The sequence below is a fragment of the Sminthopsis crassicaudata genome, chromosome 2, assembly GCF_048593235.1.
Source record: "Sminthopsis crassicaudata isolate SCR6 chromosome 2, ASM4859323v1, whole genome shotgun sequence".
NCBI lineage: Eukaryota > Metazoa > Chordata > Mammalia > Dasyuromorphia > Dasyuridae > Sminthopsis > Sminthopsis crassicaudata.
The window spans coordinates 583,310,796-583,331,414 of record NC_133618.1 but is presented as its reverse complement, the minus strand read 5'-3'; the positions used below and the strand labels follow the sequence as shown (position 1 = coordinate 583,331,414).

The following is a 20,619-nucleotide window of genomic DNA, read 5'->3' as shown; positions in this document are numbered from 1 at the left end:
GAAAAACATCTTTCTAAAGTCATATTAATCATCTGAAAGAAAGAATGAAGGAACTGGACTCTTAAGAAAGAAAAGCTATGTTGATTTGTTTCTTCTAAATTTGCTTCAGGGCACAGTTTTTCTTTTAAATTAAAAATGCAAATGTGCAGAATCCATCTCTGTGAGCAGCTGTATAAAAAAAAAAAATAATTGGTGTTTGCCCTTTTTGTTCCTCCCACAAAGCTTTCCTATTTTCAAAACAGACTTTGGTGTAATGTTTCTAATTTCCCATCCTTGCACCCTGCTGTTTAATACAGAAATTAGGGTCTCTCTTTTCAACTAAATTTCCCCCATCCCCACTCTTAATCCCTTTTCTTATCATCTGTACACTTCACCAAGGCACCTTTACTCTGCAGTTTAGTAAACACAAGTAAGGAAGGGGGGGGGGGGGATGAGGATAATGAGGGGAAGAAAGTAAACTGAGGTTCTGAAAGTAAAATGTGGAGTCACAGTAGGTGGCTTCTCACTGCTGGCATTTACTGAGCAACTTAATTAATATGCATCTAATTATTCTTAGGACCAAGGTAGTGATATTCATGTAGGTGACCAGTGGCTCATAAAATAGGCTTTGAAAAATACATTTATGGAATTGGGTACCAACTATAAAAGCAACAGGATACTGTGAGAGTCTCTAAAGCATGTGTTTGATAAGTCTTTAGTATTGTTAAGAATTGCTTAAGTACGTTTTTTATGTCTCCTGCATGACTAATAGGGGACCCATATGTCTGTCAGTCCTTCTGAAACTCAAACACATTATGTTCCACCTGTGGATTTTGACTTCAAACCTCTCCCTCTGCTCATTTAATAGCTCATTTAAGTAAGTTCTACCTTCTCAAAGTTAAACGGATAAAAAAAAAATACTTCCTGAATCACTTAAGTCTCTGGGTACATGTAAAGAATATACTCTGTTATTGTTAAATGTTGTGGTTAATAAGGGACATAGGAACAGTTTGATTGACTGAAATCTCCTGCCATCATGTCCACAGAGGAATTCCAGTCTCTTCGTTTGTCCTTTTCTCCAAACCTGGACGACTATAATCCAGACATTCCAGAGTGGAGGCGTGATATCAGCCGTGTCATCAAGAGAGCTCTAATTGAAGTGAGTGAAGAAGATTGCTATTCCTGATGGTCCATCTACAGTCTTGGAGAGGTTCATGGCGATGTGGTGCATGTCAGAACTGAACAGCTGGAAACTGGGATTACAGTCAGATAGCAACATTACTGAACATGACTTCAGTGTAGAACTCTGTGTTGGGCCCCATGGGAAAGGAAGATAAAATGAAACAAAATGTGGGATAACTGCCCATATCATATGGTATTAGGAATTAGGAGTTAGAATTAGAAATAGAATTGCACTTAAGAGAATTATAAGATATTAGAGCTGAGGATGATTTATGATAGGGTCTGGTCCATATTCTTCAGTATATAGATGAGGAAATTATATTCATTTTTTCTTTCGAGCAATCCAAACATATCCATCTGCAAACCCCTGTGAAGAGTGCTTAGAATTATTTTGCAAATCAATACAAAGCAAACACAAAGTTAAAATCAGAAGGAAAAACTGACTCAACTGTGCTGGAGGCACACAGAAAACAGTAGAGAACAGAGCTGGATCATAGGAGATTAAAGAATTTAGAGTTAGAGAGTTAGGCACTATAGGCCAGTGAAAAGACAAGTCACTTTCCTTTGCTTGCCCTCAGATTTCTTAGCTGTAAAATAAAAGGATTTGACTGCATGATTTCAGATCTTAATCATAAATTCTAATTCTTCCAATTTTTCTAAGTCAAGTATTAGCGCAATATAACAGTTGTTGTTTAGTCATTTCAGTCATGTCTGACTATCTACAAACCCATCTGGGATTTTCTAAGCAAAAATACTGGAGTGGTTTGCCATTTCCTTCTTTATTTAATTTTACACATGAGGAAACTGAGGCAAACAGAATTAAGTGACTTGCCCAATGCTATATAACCATTAAGTGTCTTAAGGCCAGATTTGAATTCAGTTCTTCCTAGCTCAAGGCCATACCACTTTAGTAGCCCCAATACTAGCAGAAGGCCCTTTTTTTTTTTTTCTATCCTCAAGTATCTCTCATAGGTAGTTTGAAAAGGACTTTCATTTGGCTATTCTTCCCTTATGCAATCCATATTTCCTGAGAATAAGTGAAAAGACAGGTTTGAAAGATGTTTGTAGAAATTCTCTGTATTAGGTCATGAGCTATACACCCACCATATTATATGTCATCATATTAACATCACACAGCTGCTTCTTGCCTGCTGGCTAACTGAACCTTAATTATCTCTCAAGTTGCATTGATTTCTAGAAAGAGAGGTCATTGAGAAGACCCAGATTACAATTCAGGCTCAAATACTTAATAGCTTTGTGACTCTGGATAAATCATGTCATCTCTCTGGGCCTCATCTATAAAATGAGGAAGTTGGACCAGGAAACCATTAGGGTCCCTTTCATTTTTAAGTCTAAGATTATACATTTTACACAGTTAGAAATATCCCAGGATAGATACCCCAAGTAAGATAAAGGGCTATAGGTAGTTGGTAGCACTTAGCAGGAGAGATAGTACTCAGAGCTTGTTGCCAGCTCTCAATCTACCCCCTCATAGCCTGCTTGATGCTCTATCTAATTAAATTACATTTAGTAAAAATGTTTTTTTTTATATAAGGCCCTGTCTTAAAACTAAGAAAAACACTGGGACAGTATGCATGAGTAAGAAGGAGAGAAAAAGAGAAATCATCTTTTCATGCCCCTAAGTAGATATAATCTGCAGCTCCACCATCATGAATTTCTTGGGGCCCATAGTATCAGGAATTCTTTGCATAATGGGAGATTGAGCATTAGGGGATGTCCTACCCTAATTCCAGTTCTCACCACATCATGCATTCCCAACCCTATATTATCTGTCCTTAGTGTCCTGGATGTCTCCTTTCTGGCTCTCCTTGGACTAGAAGGTCCGTGTTGGTCATCTTGAAACCATTCTTCTTGCCATACTAAGGATTGAGCTGCCCTATCTTAGCAGTCAGTAGCCAGTACATTCTGCCTATTGTCCTCCATAATTATTCTCTTGCTTCCTAGAGATAAGATGCTCAAGGTCTTAGTTTTTCTGCCAGCTACCTAGAAAACTAGAAAAGGCTTTTAATTACCATTCCTGAAATGTAGAGTTCTATATTCTATTGAGTATAGAGATAGGTGGATTTTGTTCTCCTCAGGAGCAAAGAGCATAAGAATGGCTTCTTATCATATCATTCAAAGAGCTTCTCTCATTCAGCAGACAACTTTTAAGGGGTACAACCCATCTTCTGTGAACTGCAAAGTTTTCAATAGTTCACTCTAATTTTAAATTATTGGAGAATAGAAGTACATGTTGGAAGTAGTTTCTTCATTTTATCCTGTGTGAAATCAAATGTAGTTCAATGACATTCCACAAACATGTTTTAAACAACTATAGTACATGAAGAATGGTAATAGGGGCTAGAGATGAAGAGAAAAAAATAAGTCATTCCTGATCTGATTCTACTGCTAGAATTTTATTTGTTATGAAGCAGAATCCATCAAAAGCTTTTCTTGTCCAAAGGACATACTAAATAGACATATTAAAAGGCAGTCTTTTGATTAAAGTCTCTGTGTCTTCCCCCCCCCCCCCCCAGGCCACAGGTGTTTCAAGCCAAAACATATTGGTGGCAGTGCTTCCAGGCTTACCCACAGCTGCTGAACTCTTTGTCTTGCCTTATCAGGATGCTACAGGAGAAAACAAAAGATCAGAGGACCTGGAAGAGGTGAGTACCCTAGGGAAAGAACTGGAGCTTCCTCGCTATTATCTCTTGTAGCATCTAATCTCTTATTCAATCTCTTGTAGCATATAAAGTTCTAATAGTCATCTGATCAATGCAAAAGTACAGAGCTGAGAGAGGGAGATTGAAATTAGAAGCTAGGACATCAGCTGAGACAGTGCATACACCAAGGCAAAAAGAACTCAAGTCCCTTGAGACTCAATTTCTAAATCTAAAATGGGAATGATAACATATAGTTTCACTTTCTCATAGTATTTATTACTGAAAAATAACATATATACTTTGGTGAGCAGAAAGATGAAGAGCCAGTTGTAGGAACTAGAGAGTTTAGCTTGGAGAAGAGAAGGACCCAGTAGGGACATGACAGCTGTCTTCTTGTATTTGAAGGATTGTCATTCATGGGAAGGTTTCAGGTTGTTCTATTTGGCTCCAAAAGACAAAATCAGAAGCAATGAGTACAAATGGCAAAGAAAAATTTTAATGTGGGGCTCTAAGAATGTTGGAGGGAACCAATAAGAACAGTTCAGTTAGAATTGTTCAAAGTGGAATGATTTGTCTAGAGAAGTGGGCAGGGACTTACCCTCCTCAGTGGTCTTCAGGTAGAGTCTAGCGCACTTGTTTTGTTCTGCTCTAGTGGGCACTTCTTTGGATATGGATTGACTAAATCAATATTTTCCCATGGTTCCTTGACTTCATTGGTGTGATTATTCCTTCCAGGATTGCCAGTAGCAAGTCCTTCTTGCCTTCTAATCCTGTGAAATAAACAAGATTGAAATACTTTCCACATTATTTGAAAAGATAAACATCTTATAGAAATGCATTTTTAATTCAGTTCAACAGAGTAAAAACCTATTATGCACAGAAACATTGGTAGGTGATATTGAGTGAAATACTAATGACTGGATTGCCCAGTATTCTCACCATTCAGTCCTGAGAAAAGGGTATTTATTATGATGAAAACTGAACTGACTTTTATTTTTGACTTGTTACCTCCTGGAGTATCACCTTAGGTTCTGTTTCTATCACCTTATTCTCCTCAAAGTCAGAATCACCATGATAAGGGATTGTACTTTGTTGTTAGACAGAATAGCTAATCTGATGTCCCCACGGAAATAAAACATAAGTCAAGGTTATTGAAGTCTAAGAAGGCAATGGAATGAAGAATATATTCCTACCACCTACTATGTACACACTGGTTTCCTTCCCTACCATGACCTTCTCAATAGACTTAGAGGGATGTTCAGGGCTTAACTTTGACTAAACTTAGTATCTAACCCCATGATTTTTAGTTTTATGAAAGAATTTCAAAATATATTTAATAGTTTTCTCAGCAAAAATAACATAAAAATCCCCTTGCTCCTCAAATACACCAAATTATTTGATGCAATTTTTCTTGAACTCTCTCAGTCACTCCATAGACTTTTTTTTTTTTTTCTGATTCTGTCAGTGATTTCATTGATATTGGAAAGTCCTGGTGAAGAAATCCTGGCCCCTAATGCAAATCAGCACCTATTCTACAAGGTATCATTTTAGAAAAGTGCTTAGGGGCACTAAGAAGTTTAAGGTTTGGCTGGGACATTCCTTACACAAAGGCAGAATTGATATTCAGGTCTTCCTGACTCAGAGGCTGGCACTGAATTCACCCACCACACACCTGGCTGATTTTCATTAATAAACTTATCATATTTATATTTTTTCTACCTATATAATGGCAAATCCTGTTTCCTTTGTGAGTCTAAAATGAAGGCATTCTGTAAATTCTGCAGATCTCATCTGCTTGTATTCGCTTCTGACACTCAGCTTCCATTAAAGTACAAGTGATTATGTCTATCTGTAATTTAATGGGCTATAGGGTGGTCCACTGCTTAGGCTATATACTTGAAGGAAGCAAGGGTGTTTGGGTCCATAGAACTACAACTGTTCTGCCTTTTTTTTATACATATTACTTAGATGAAGCTATAATTTTCCAAGATGAAGTTTGTGTGTAGCTATTTCCCTTCATCTGCATGCTTTCTTTTCCTGTTTTACCTTTCCTTTTTTTTTTTTTTTGTTTTGTTTTGTTTTACAAAGTTTGATTAAAATTTCTTGAAAATCAGAGAAGAAAAAAACACAGATATCTATTAGTCTTTAGGGTAGTTGATGTTGTCCTCCATAGTTTCTCTGTCTTTTTGTCTATCCATTCTTCCCCTCTCCTATTTCTGCCTTCATCCTGTTCTACCCACAGCCCTATCTTCTACTCTTTTCTAGCTAGATATTTGCCCTCTTTTGATAGTGTCATAAATCATCTTTGCATCATTTAAGCCAAATCTCATAAAACGTTCATTTTGTTTGTAGAGTTGAGTTCAACCTCCTGGCACATGAGTCTACAGTGTTCTGTACGTTGTATATGACTCTCTCTTGTTTTTCATGTCTTCTCTTATATTTGTCCATCACATTATTCAACATAAAGTAAGTATTTAATAAATGGTTATTAATTGAAGAGATGGAAGAGATTTCAGTTCTCACAGAGTTAAATGTATGTTTATGGAGATAGAGATAGCAATAGAATCTTAGAACAAAAGATCTTAACCCCTAAGGGATAGATTTAACCTTTGTGCATAAGATTTCAGAGGGTATATAACTGTTGATGGGAAAAATTGCACTTTAATTTCAATATTTATGTTTTTCCTTTGTAATCTTATGCATTTTTTATTTGAAAATATTATTTTAAGAATGGGTCCAACCAGAATTGCAAAGGGATTCATGACACAAAAAATAATTAGTAACCCTTATCCTAGACATCTGTATTTAGAATTAGAAAGGGCATACAGTCTTACCCCCTTTATTTTGTACATGAAACAATTGGTAATGAGAAAAATGAAGTGTTTTATTTGTCCAATGTCAGATAGGAGTGAATGACTGAGCTAGTCTTTGAACACAAATCCTCTCACTCTTAACTATGCCACTATTGGCATTGTACCACATTGGAAATATCTTAGATCTAGTTTAACCATGCTTTATTCAATGTAGAAATCTTATCCCTACAGCATTCGTGACAGGTGAGCATCCAGTGGCAGCTTGCACATTTTTAATGGTGGGAAACTCATTTTTGGCAGCCCATATCATGTTGGGCCATCTCTAATTCTTAGGGAGCTCCTTAATCTATTTCCATATAATTTTACCCCATTGATACTAGCTCAGTCTAGCCATTGATCTTTGTCCTTAGTTCTCAAAGGACCAGGATATCAAAGAGTAGATGCAAATGAAATGGATTTAAGTGTGGGAGGGCTGGGTGAGGTCACCTGCCTCACTTTCTCCTCCAGATCTCCTGCATTGGATCCAGTGGTCAGATCAGATTGACTGGAGATGGCCCTGGATGCAGTGGGAGACTTAGGATTTTTTAAGCTAAGGCCTTTTACAGATCTCAGTTTGACTGAAGCAACACCTAATCTATAATTAAGGCTAAGTAAGAAATGAGGCACACATTTTCAACAATGAGATGAACCAAATCAGTTCCTACAGAGCAGTAATGAACGGAACCAGCTACACCCAGCAAAGAACTCTAGGAGATGATTGTGAACCACTATATAGAATTCCCAATGCCTCTATTTTTGTCCACCTGCATTTTGGATTTCCTTCACAGGCTAAATGTACACTATTTCAAAGTCTGATTCTTTTTGTACAGCAAAACAACTATTTGGTCATGTATACATATATTGTATTTAATTTATACTCTAACATATTTAACATGTATTGGTCAACCTGCCATGGGGGGAGGGGGAAAAGGAGGAAAAAAAATAGAACAAAAGGTTTGGCAATTGTGATTGTTGTAAAATTGCCCATGCATATATCTGGTAAATAAAAACTATTAAAATAAATTTAAAAAAAAAGAAAACAAAAACAAAAACAAAAAAATGAGGCACAGAATGGACTTAAGTACCATCTATGAAGCTCCTTTTTCTAGAGGCTTTGCCTTGTCCTCCCAGCTTCTCCCCTCTTCTTTTTAGAGATTATCTTCCCTCTTTTTCCAAGTTTAATTGTTTACAGAATTCCAATATAAATTCCTTGAGGGAAGGGGATTATTTTTGTTTTTCTTTTTCTCCCCCCACGCAACATTTCCTACAGTGCCAGTTATCTAGTAGACACTTAATAAAAACTTATTAACTGACTCATTTCATTTCATAGATGAACAAAATAAATCCCAGATTGAGAGAAGCACTTGCCTAGGGTCAAATCAAGATTGAATAGAGGTCATGTGCCCTCAGAGAAAGAACCCTAGGTTGGAGTTTGGAAGACTTTATTTTAGATACTACCTCTAATTCCCTATGTGAAGTTGGTCAGATAGGTGGTGCAACAGATAGAACAGGAGTTTTAAAGATCTGTGTTATGGGCCAGAACTTGAAACAAGGGGTTAAATCAGTGGAATTGAGAAGACAATAGTTAAATCTAGTTTAGCAGTGATTTAATCCTACAACAAATAATGGTTTCCTAGTGATATAATGATTGGTGTATACTCAGTGTGGAACATAAAAGGAGGAGCTCTCAGGGCCAGAAAGGACAAATCCACTAGAAACTCTCAGAGCCTCAGCCAGGATTCAGTCCAGGAGATTCAGAAGCCAGAGAAGGCAGGCCTCTCAGAACCAAGGAGAGAAGAAGGCCTCCAGAAAACTAGCAGAGCCCCAAGTGAAGGAAATAATACTTTGAAGGAGACAATAAAAGATATGGACTTTAGCACCTGGCTGCATTTGGGGTGAATACTGAACTGAGAGGAAGGCTGACTCCAGAAGCCCCAAAAAAACCTGCTCACAGAGAATAATACATTTTAGAGAAGAATATTACAGATCTGAGTTCAAATTTGACCTCAAACACTTATTAACTGGGCAAATCTTTAATTTCCTTATGGATAAAATAGAAATTAGGTAATTTGTAGTACCTACCTCTCAATTTTATTCTGAATTTAAATGAGATAATGTGTTCAATACTTTGCAAACCATAATATTCAATATAAATGCAGCTATTATGATTTAATAGCTGAACCCAGACAAGAATACCAATCTATCTCTATTTTATTGTCTTTTTTATTGTTCTTTTCTTTTTTTATTAAAGCTCTTTGTTTTCAAAACATATACATAGATAATTTTCAACATTCACCCTAGCAAAACCTTGTGTTCCACATTTTTTCCCTTCCTTCCCCCTGCCCTCTCCCCTAGTTGGCAAGTAACCTAAAATATGTTAAACATGTGCAATCTACATATATTTCCACAATAATCATGCTGCACAAGAAAAATAAGATCAAAAATGAGAAAAAAATAAAATGCAAACAAAAAAACAATAAAAAAGTGAAAATACTATGTTGTATACTCAGATCCCATAGTTCTCTCTCTGGGTGCAGATGGCTCTCTTTATCACAAGACCATTATCTCCTAACTCTAAATAAGAGATGCCTTCCTTCTTCACTGTATTCCTTAAACAGAAAGAAAAAACCTTCTTAGACATAATTTTTTAAAAATTTTAACATATGAACCAGGAGGGATCAAGGAGAAGCTAAAAGGATTTTACAAATAGAAAAACATGTATAATAGGGGAAAATACCACCACACCACTAATGTCCTTATCTAATTTTGAAACAGGCCTTAGGCAGGCTCACTCACCTTTACCCATCTTTCATGAACCTTGTGCCTTGCTTATAAAGAGTTCTTAGCTCAATAGGATTCTAGCCCAGCCTTTGGTTGAGGAATGTGATGGACTCTCACACAGTCAGCCCTTCTAAAAGTGATGGCTGGACTCTCAGGCCATGGCTGTATGAGCTTCTTCTGACACTGTTCCCATGGAAGCAGGAGAGTTGACTTGAATCAGAGCTATCTTATCTGTGAAATAAATTGAAAATTCCTCACAGCGAGAAGCACTTGACCCTGTTACTAAGCTGAGGCACTGGGTTAATCAAATGACCTGCTGTCTGGTATGGTTCCACCAGTCTTTGTTTTTTAGATGCTGGGCCAGTCAGAAAGGACTCTATCCCTCAGGTTAGGGGGTATAGAAAGTATATTCCTCCAGAGGCAGTTGCTCAGGTATACAGAAAACTTCTTTCCACCCTCACTTCTCCGCATCTCTCTTATTAACAGGCTTACCCTTCTTCCCTCTATTTTCATTGATAGCAAGAATCCTGAAAGGGGAAAAGGATGAGGGAATAGTAATTCTGTGGAAAGACAAAATTTGAAATACCATCCTGAAAAGGGTATTGGTACTCACTAAAAGGTCTTCAGTGGACTAAATAAGGAACGAAATTTTCTCAGGACATGAGTAATCCACCAAAAATAATGAATCTCTTCATCAAATAGATATAACTATCCTCATTCATATATATATGAAAATGTCAAGGTACAGTGAAAGAAAATGGCTCTCACATACTTCTTTACATCCTAAAGCTTTTTAAAAATTTTCATCTATTTATACAAACACACACACACACACACACACACACACACACACACACACTTATAGGTTGTCCCCTATAGACTGATTCATCAAAATAGAAACACTAGACCATAGCATAGACATAAAAGACAATTTTCTATGGAAGACAACATGAGAACGTGTTTCTGGGGACTGATATGAGTAAATTTTTGGAATCCATAGGAATACTACCTATGACCAAAAAGAGGAAATGTGGCTGACGGTACAAGACTGTAGTTTGTGAAAGGTAGCTGAAAATCGGGACAACTGATTCTTTTTTTTCTCCATCAGCTTAACCTCATTGTTTTAAAGTGTTTAAAGAATATGCTATATTGGAATTGTTCCTCAGGGATGCTAATAAACTTGATTTTTTTTTGCCCTAAGAAAAAGTAATTAAGCCAGGAGAAACCAACATCAAACTGGAAATCAGGCTAGCATTCATGCGCCTTGGGTCAGAGGTGAAATGTATTTCATGAAACAAAAAGTACAGTACAAACCTTCCTTCTAAATGGGGCTTGAGAAGTATTAAAACTGCCCACTAAGTTCAGTTCAAAAAAGATTCTTTCAGTGAATGGAGCCCTAAGGATCTTGTTGTAGTAAGAATAGGCTATCTCCTAGTTATCAACTCAAAAATTCAAAACCACAAAATCCTGGAGTAGAAAAGGGCCTTAGAAATCACTGAATTTCAATCATTCCTGAGATATGAATCCTCTTACTACATACTTTGCAAGTGATCAGTCATGTAGCCTTGGCTTTAAGATCTTCTGAGGTAGATAGTACAGTGTGTAGAGTCTAGAGGCATAAATAGTTCGGTCATTTTAGTCATTTCTAACTCTTTGTAATCTCCTTTTGGGGTTTGTAGCAAAGATACTGGAATGATTTGCCATTTCCTTCTCTAGCTCATTTTGCAGATGAGGAAACTGAGGCAAACACAGTTAAATGATCTGCCCAGAGTCATATAGCTAGCATCTGAGACCAAATTTGAATTCACTCTTCCTAAGTCCAGGCTCAGAACTCTATCCACTCTATAGCAATCTGGCTACTCCAGAATGAAAACAAAACAAAACAGCCTTCCTTTCTTCCCTCTCTCTATCTCTCCCTCCCTCCCTCTCTCCCTTCCTTCCTTCCTTCCTTTCTTCCTCTCTCCCTTCCTCCCTCTCTCCCTTCCTTCCTTCCTTCCTTTCTTCCTCTCTCCCTTCCTCCCTCTCTCCCTTCCTTCCTTCCTTCCTTTCTTCCTCTCTCCCTTCCTCCCTCTCTTCCTTCCTTCCTTCCTTCCTTCCTTCCTTCCTTCCTTCCTTCCTTCCTTCCTTCCTTCCTTCCTTCCTTCCTTCCTTCTTTTCTCCCTCCCTCCCTCTCTTCCCCCCCCCCTTCTGCCCTCTTCCATCTGCTGACTTTATTTCTGGTCTCACAATCCAAAGCTGAACAAGTAGAATATTTCTTCTCTGTGATAGCTTTTTTAAAAATTCTCAAATGTAGTTACCATTGCCTCTAAGGCTAGATTTGAAGGTTGTATTTTGAACAAGAGAGAGGGGCTACCATTGCAATGAAGTGAAAAGAATGCTGGATTTAGCAACAGGATTTTATTTCTGACCCTTATTAGCTATATAGCACATGAGCCTGAGTTCCCTTATATATAATATGATCACAATACTATTCACAATACTGTTTTTTCTTAATTGTTTTAAGGAATGTGTTTTATAAATGAAGATAGCCTAATCATCTTAATTTCTCTCACCCATGATGGGGCTATCATCTAAAATTTTGTCTAAACTTTTTGGGTATCTTTGAATTATTACTACCTCATGGTGGATGTGACTTCCGCTCATTCTAATATCTGATATCATTCATATATGGAACTCCTGTATGAGAAAATGTCCTCTACAAAATTAAGTCATCATCTTCTCTATAATTTCTAATATTTAAAGACTTGCCCAGAGCCCTAAGACTAAATGATATGCTCGAGGTTACTCAGCAAATATCTAGATATTTAGATATCTAAAAATCTATATATGTGAATAACCACCTTTCCATTGATGCTTACCATTTAACAGTAAATATAGAGTTTAAATGATTGAATTCCCTTTTTCCCTCCAAAATGACATTTTTTCAAAGAAGATGAAACTGGAACTATAGGAAGCTTTGAATCTCTGTAAAAATTCTGTGAAATAGGTATTGGGCCAACATTAACATGTTTCTTTCCTGGAGATTATTTAGCAATATAAGGGGAGGGAAGGCAGACAGCATGACTGAGGAGCAGAGAAGTGATGATCAATAGGAAGGATTAATGAGCTCTGCCAAGACAACAAATTCTTCACAGTACAGAAGAGGGAGGTTTGGAATAGAAGAAGCAGAGCTCTACCCCCGTATGCATGTTGAATTCAAGCTTAGTTTCTTTCCCCAGAGCCTCTGGTGATGAGGCTTCCTTCCCTTTCTGCCTGACATATTGCTAAATATTTCCATCTATGAGTTTTTAATCTCACCTTTTTTTCCCCCATGACTATTTACAGGGACCCTGAGAATCACTTTGAACCAAATAATGGTCTTTTAAGTGAGTCTCAAAACAGCTCACAAATAGAATGGTGGAATTGCTATGCATCCCCCATCCCTGTTGAGATGGGGATGACTGGGTAAGCAGTATGGCCACACAGATGGCAAAGGGCTGGCAGAGAGCTGAGCAAAATGGCATTTTTCTTATCAAGTTGTTATTCAGTCCACGCCCCACCTTTCATTTGCCTCTAGCTCACTAGCTCAATCATTTCAAGGGATTGGTTTAGTTGTGTTACCCTGGGAAGATCTAATGGAGAAGGCCAGAGGTGAAAGGCAAATAACCCTGACTATTGAGGGGTTTTCTTGAAGATACTGTGTTGTGCTATCTCTAGAAATCCACTTAGGAATGAAGGAATTGAGAGAGTGACTTCAAAATACCGAAATTTAAGACAACAGGGAAGAGCAGAAAACAAACAGTTGCTCAGTGGAGCAAGAAGGTCAACTGAAACCAGGAGAGAATCTTAATATGGAGAGATACATGATTGCTAAAATAGCAACAGAAAAGCAAAAGTTGAAACCATTAGAAGACCAACCCATAAGCAAACAAAGCTCTGGAATGTTAGCTACAAGTTGTTATGTAATGGAGAGTAGAGATCCTACTCTGGCCCCTTTGTGAGGAAGAGCTGAGATGTGGTCCTCATACCTAATGATGCTTCCTAAAGGCAGCAACAAATGGGGATTCCTGGCTTCTAACACACAATAAAGAGACCCAGGTTCTAGCTCTGACTCCCCTCTTAATTAACTGGGGAAAATTAGACAAGATTTTTTTGTTGGTTTGTTTTTTTTTATTTTTCTTCACTTTGATTTCTTCAAATTTAAAATTGTGTAAACGTATCTATTCTAATAGGAATAGCTGGATGACAGTGCCCAAAGTCCAGAAGACTTAGAGTTCCAATATGGATTCAAATATTGATTAGCTATATGATCCTAAGAAAGTCATTTAACCATTTTTGCCTCAATTCCCTCATCTGTAAAATGAGATGGAGAAGGAAATTACAAACCATTCTAGTAACTTTTCTAAAAACTCCCCCTTTCCACCAAAAGGGAGGGGGGTTACAAAGAGTCAGACAAAACTGAAATAGCTGTGCAATAATAAGACCAGGTCTTTGTTATCCTAGAGCTTTTGCATGTTAATTGGGGCAGCGTTAAGATAACATATAATTGAAAAGAAGTAAGGGTTCCTACTTATAGCAGCCATGGCTGAGACTGGGAAAGACCTTACAGAGAATATCAATTTCTTAAAATAGGATTCTGGAAAACCAAGCTTTGGAATTCAAAAGAAATTACTTGACTGTTCTTTAAACCCAAAACACTCAGGCTCTCATTGATTGGCCAATGATGGGCCCCAACCTAAATTACTCTTTGGGTTTTATTGGTTCAGACTGCTGGCAAATAGTAATTGTTTTTATTTTGGCTAGAATCTTGAGGGTTTTCCTCTCCAGGATTGATTCATTTGGGTTTTTTTAGTTTATTCATTTGTTTTTGTTTTTGTTTTATTTTTGAATAGGTAAAAGAATCCACTTTTTGTCTCATTTCTTTCCCAGCCTTAATGGATGAGTGTTGCCTCAGACAAACTGAGACCTGGGAAAGACCTTAGCTTAAAAAAGCAAGGTCTCCTTACATCCAGGACTGTCTCTAGTCATCCTGATCTATGCCTTGCTATTGGACCCAGAGAACTCTGGAGGAGAAAACGAAGCTTTGCATAGCTCTGACACAACTAAAATATAATTCATTTGCAAGTCAAGACATCACTTTCATGATGTCATTGGTCCTCTTCAAGAAGGAAGGACAGACAACCAGAGCACTAGATTGGCACAAAGGAAAGGTGGCTGAAGAGCTAATCAAGGTGCTATATTTGGGTAAACCACTAGATGGTGCCACAAATCCTGTGCTATCTGGAGTACCTGGTCCGCCCAGATCTGACTTGTCCCTTTTCAGTCTTAGGTACATTTTCATTCTATCTGAACACCTGTGGACAGGACCTACTTGTTTTATTTTTTTTTTTAATCTTTTTTTTTTTTTTTTTTTTTAGCATCTCTCCAGGCTGTTACATAGAATAGTATTTATTTCCATCACAATCCATAATGTGCTTGTTTGATTTTGTCCCCATTTTCACATGACCTTAATCTCTTCTCCAACTACACAAAAATTGTCTACTCATCTATAGATTATAGTGAATTTTCTGAATGAAATTAAAAATAAGTAACAGGAACAGTATTAAAAATGCCGGCTGTATGAGTCACAACTGCTTTTTTCCAGGTCTGAATTTTCTTTCCACCCTTTTCCTGTATGTGTTCTGCCTTTTTCTGTTGTCACCAAGACAATCGGCCTCAAAGTGGTGCATACTCTTCTAGTCATAAGAAATGAGGAAAAATCAGTAATTTCCACTACTGTCTTATTTACCAACTAAACAGTAGTTGGATAGCACTCTGAGCCTGCAGGCAGAAGAGTTGAGTTCAAATGCAGACTTAATATCTGAACTGAACAAGTCATTTAACTCTCTGTTTGCCTTAGTTTCTTCAACTATAAAATAGGGATAGCAGCACCTACCTCCCAGCACTGCTATGAAGATCAAATGAGATAATATTTTTCAACATAATGTCTGGCACAAGTATTTGTATAAATGTTAATAGGGCACTGTGTCCTATGATAATCATCTCTTCTAGCAATGTTTTAGTTGAATCTTATTGGTTTTAGGGCATCATTTCAAGGGATCTATGGATCCAAAAGCAACTAAAAAATATTAAGAATTCAACATCATCCCAAGGTGAATGATGGCCAAAAAGCATCTAATCAGATTTAATTAGCATTTACAAATTAAACTGACTTGACTGAAATGAACAACATGGAAAAGACAGCCTGAAATTGATGGCAAAGTGTTTTCCCTGACAGCTTTCGAGAAGTCCCTGAGAAGCAAAAACATATCTGAACCAAATTAAATTATGTTTTGTCCTTAAAACCCAGAGCACATGTTTTAATTTTGCCTTTGAAAATGTGACACAAACAGTTATGTATTAAACTTGCTATATCACCTCAGCCTTGCTAGTGCATATTTTGTGACTGTGAATATTAAATTGAATGAATTAGCTATATGTGTTGGGACAAAAGAGGAGCATGGCTAATAGTAATGAAGGAGGGTGAGTATTAGCAAATTGACTAATTAGATCTGTATAAGCAGATCTAATGTTTGTAGTCCTGTGTTTACACTATCTATTGTCAGCTACAATAATTTTTAGGCTAGGTATTTTACATCACTGGTACTTGTCAATAAAATAAAATATTTTTAGACTTCATAAATATATGTCAATTGCCTATGCCTTCATAAATCATTATTTACATATGACAACATATCCAAGGTCTAAGGTCACATAAATATTAATAATGACTTCTCTTCAAAGTTGAACTTTGACCAAATGTATTAATTAGCTAACATTTATTTCTTCTTTGAATTTGGGAAATACTGTAAATTGTAGTCTTTACCTAAATATGAAATTATATGTACATGCATATATATATATATATATTTGTATTATATAGGTTGTACTAGTTATGTTGTGCATATATGTGTGTGTATACAGCATAAATAGTATAAAATGTTTTCAAACTATTTTTTTTATCTTTAATACCATTAAAAATTCTAAGACATTAATCCAATACATTCATTTCTATGACAGTATGACTGTTTCAATATTAACTTTAATGCTTTCCCCCCAGATATCAGAACTGATGATTCACAAACTGAACCAAAACTCCATCCACTTTGAGCTAAAACCTGGAATACGTGTTCTTGTTCATGCTGCCCATTTAACAGCAGGTCAGTCTCTTTGTCCTCATATTCTGGTTGTTATATGTGTTTTAGCTTCTGTTTACATTTCCACATCAAAAAAACAAAGGATGTAGGAGGATAAAAATACTTTAGAGTTAAGAAATCTGGGTTTTATCTATGGATGTTCCATATCTGAGTGTAAGGGTAGGATTCTGCTCCAATTTCATTGACTAATCAAGTCAAATCTAAACCAAGTAGATAGATATGAAGATTTCTTTTAATCTCCTCACATTAAGGATTTGTGTGTAAGCCCTTAATTATTCAAAAGAATAATTTGGTCATGGATGAAAAGCAGACAAAACATCTTATATATTTGGATGAAAAAATAAGGTCATATTTCTTGAGCTACATATAAAACAAAAAAAACAAAAAACTTTTTTTTTGGTAGGCAGATAATTCAATCTAACAATGAAAAGAGTAAAGAAGTCAAGAGGTGGAAGAATCAGAGTTTGAAAGTTGCACTCTTGTGAAAATGAAAGTCTCTCTCTGTCTCTCTTTCTATTTCTCTTTTCTTCCTCTGCCTTTTCATCCTCCCTCCCTCAAAAAGAGAGAACCTTCTTATCTCTCTTTGTTTCTCTGATTCTGTCCCCATCCCTCCCTTCTTCCCTCTCTTTCTCTTTCTCTCTTTTCTCTCCTCTCCCTCTCTTTTCCTGTTTTCTGTCTACCTCTGTCTCTGTCTTTCTCCCCATCTCAGTTGAGCATCTTACCAGAGAGACAAGATAAGGGCAGATAATGCATTAAGAAGATCAAAATGGATATAGATAGATATAGAAAGATAGTTTATTTTCTAAGGAGTAAGCAATTTCAAGTAGTGTGATTCTCTGTTCCTAAGGAGAATGCTTAGTGATTCGTGAATGGGCTTCCAGTAATTAGGAGTTATGAGTTCTCTTTTTGGTCATCTCTATATGGATCTTACATAAGTTTAAGTCCCTTTCCCTCTTGAATTCTGTGAGTATTTGTGTAAGAGCATGCCTCAGGAGAATGTTTTATTTCAACTGTTATTACTATACTATTTCATGTATCCTTTTGATAAAATCTAATTTAGGCTACTGGTTGATAATTAATAGGAAATTCATGAGAGTCCAAAAAATTCAATTCATTACTTACTCCTAGAATAAGCAGTCAGGTCATCCTCTTAAGACCCTCTGTGTGAATGTGATCTTAGTTAAGGAGTGGCTCCAAAAGGGATCCTTAAAAGGAATCTTTGTGATCTTGGATACTTTCTGTTCTCAATAGTAGATATTTATTTAAGCAGAAGTTTATGTTATCATTATGCATATAATGGTTAAAATTTGGCTGGGCCTAATAAAGACTTCCAATTCAGGTAAAATAGTGTCTTTGAAAACTCTACTTTGGTTGTAAAGAACATTTGGCCAGTTGAGAAACGGGTATTACTCCAAAAATTAGATACCCATGTTTGCTTTACTTTTCATGTAAAGTAGTCATAATTCCCTTTTAATGGGCTTATAGCAGAGCAATATTTCCAAAGTTCCTTTCTTACCAAGAGTTCATAAGTTTCAGGAAATTTCAAGGAGATTATACACTATCGTTCTGAATGTGTTTCAGGGAAAGGAGAAAGTATGGCATAATGGGAAGAGAATTGAAAGGAGTTCTGGCTACACCCAGGGTTGAGGGGTTAATGGCAGAGTAAGTTTAAATCTACATTAGAATTAACAGGAAGTGCTAAAAGTCCCTGTAGACAAGATTAAAGGACTAAGAATAATCAGGAGAAACACTAGTGGTAAGAGATTTAACATCCTGAATTGGATAGGTGAGTAGATAAACCAGAAACTAAAGTAAGAAACCAGTTGGTACAAAGCTAGAGAAACAAGGAAGGTCCTATCTGCATTTCAGAGTATTATGGAACAAATTAGCCTTATGCAAGCTCTTTTATATCAATTCTTTATGGGCATGAAGGGACAGCTTACCTGAAATTCTCTGGGTAGTGTCTCTGAATCTTAGAATCTAAAGTTAATTTGATGGATCTATTAAGTAATAAATGAATGAGTGTTGATTGATGCATTGGAGAATTTTTCTTTTTCTTTCTCTTCATCTCACGCTACCTTCAGCTTGAGCCAAATAATCCTTATCCATTGCATCAGTTTCCTCATTGAATATTTCAACTGACTTTTGAAACAAACTCCTAGAGCTTGCCTAAATTTTATTGATGAATCAGAATTGTATCAAATCGAATGTCACTTATCTGAGGTTCGCTATAATCCTATTTGTTGTAACAGGATTTGAACTGTATTCTTTATGGATCTTGGAGGTTTATTTCAGTGGGGATTTTCAAGTATTAAAAGTTGTGATGAGGATGATTAACCCTAACAATGCAATAGTCTAGTCTGGAAAAAAAAAAAAAAAAAAAAAAGCTGTCTTTATTCATCAAAGGCTAGATAAATTTGAAAAGCACCAGGAGGCTTACAATGATGGATATTGAAAATTATCTGTATATGTAATTGAAAAAATACAGCATTAAGTTAAAAAAAAAAGAAAAACAAGTTTAGAAATTATAACTATTATATATGAAACTTTTATTTGCTAGTTGGAGAAAGAAATAGAAGAGCAGATCTCAAAGTATTTGCACATGTACTTATAGCAAATGCATATTAGAGCACAGATACTGCTAGAGCTAAGAAGAAGTAGTCACGGGTCAGGGAGGGAAGGAGAAGCCAAGTTAAAATAGAGAGAAGTTGCATCCAATTCTATATCTCCCTAGTCTTCTTCCCTACTCATACCACCAGCACCACCACCACAAAAAAAAAAAAAAAAAAAGAAGGGGTTCGTTGTTTGTAGCATTTCATTTCTCATAAGCAGTGTTGCTAATAACTTCCCAGGGAATATTACGGCATGCTGTTGCATTCCATTAATTACACAACAGATGTTCAACAGCCTTCTTTTAAAAATGTTAGACCCAGAGTATGTGACTGGAGAGAGAGACAGTACATAATTCTCTCTAAGGGAAAAGGGATTGACTGTCTCCTTCTAAGAATTTACTACTCTTCCCTTCAGTTTCAAATCTTGTTCCTTTTTTGAAGTTTGATGCTTTTTATGGGCTCACAAGGTAAGTATTTTTAAATTTTGGAATGCCATTAAATATTGGATTTAGGGCTGTCTTCTATCTCATGTCCAAATTGGGGAAATCACTAAAATTCCTGTCCAAGCAATGCTACATTTTGAAACACTGAACACTATTTGAATCTTAAAATTTGGGTTTTCCTAATCTCAATCATGTTCCTGTGTTGTCCCTTAAATCTGTCCCCACATTCTTCTCTATGAAGACCAAGTTAGCACCCTGGATGCCCCAGAATCAGTCAGAGTCAGGATAAGCAAAAGTCCTTATCTTTATTCTTGGTCTTGAGGGGTAGAAGTGTAAGCAATGGACACAGGATCTCCCGGACCTTCCTTCTCCTCTACTGCCAAAGGTGACTCTGGCTTGTCTTACTCCACCCCCTAGTCCCTCCTACAATTCTCTGTATACACCAAACAATTGAGCCAGAACAGAATAGTAGGAAGGGCCATTTTTCAACCATATTCTAATAGAGTATTGTCCAATAAGTAATTAGCCTTAAGTGCTCGGTTGTCTGACCCCAGTGCATCAACTCAGAGTTTCAGCCCTTTACACTTCTCATAGAATAAATAATGAAGAAAAGATAGTAAAAAAGAAGAAAAAGGAGGGATAAATGAATTGTTTAGGGTCACACAGCTAGTAAGTACCTGATGCTAGATTTGAACTCATGAAGAAAAGGCTTCCTGATTCTAAGCCCTAACTCTACTATGACACTTTACTGTCACTGGCATAGCCTAATGACAATTTTTAGAAAGGGTCAAGGACATAAAAGATTATATTAAAAAAAAAAATCTAACAAAAATTGTGGGTTTACTAGTAATGAAGTTGAGGAAAGATTCAAAAATGATTCTAAATTATTGAGTCTGAATCCTTGGGGGGAAATGGTGCTTGCCACTTAGTAG

General features: G+C 36.6%; 1 protein-coding gene across 1 annotated transcript in view; it reads left to right on the top strand.

Moving 5' to 3' along the window:
- The window catches only part of SORCS1 (sortilin related VPS10 domain containing receptor 1), a 726,370-nt gene that overhangs the window by 689,688 nt on the left and 16,063 nt on the right, over positions 1–20,619 (top strand). Inside the window, 3 exon segments of the mRNA XM_074295531.1 lie at positions 1,026–1,138; positions 3,699–3,827; positions 16,536–16,635. Coding sequence (XP_074151632.1) covers positions 1,026–1,138; positions 3,699–3,827; positions 16,536–16,635 — 342 coding nt within the window.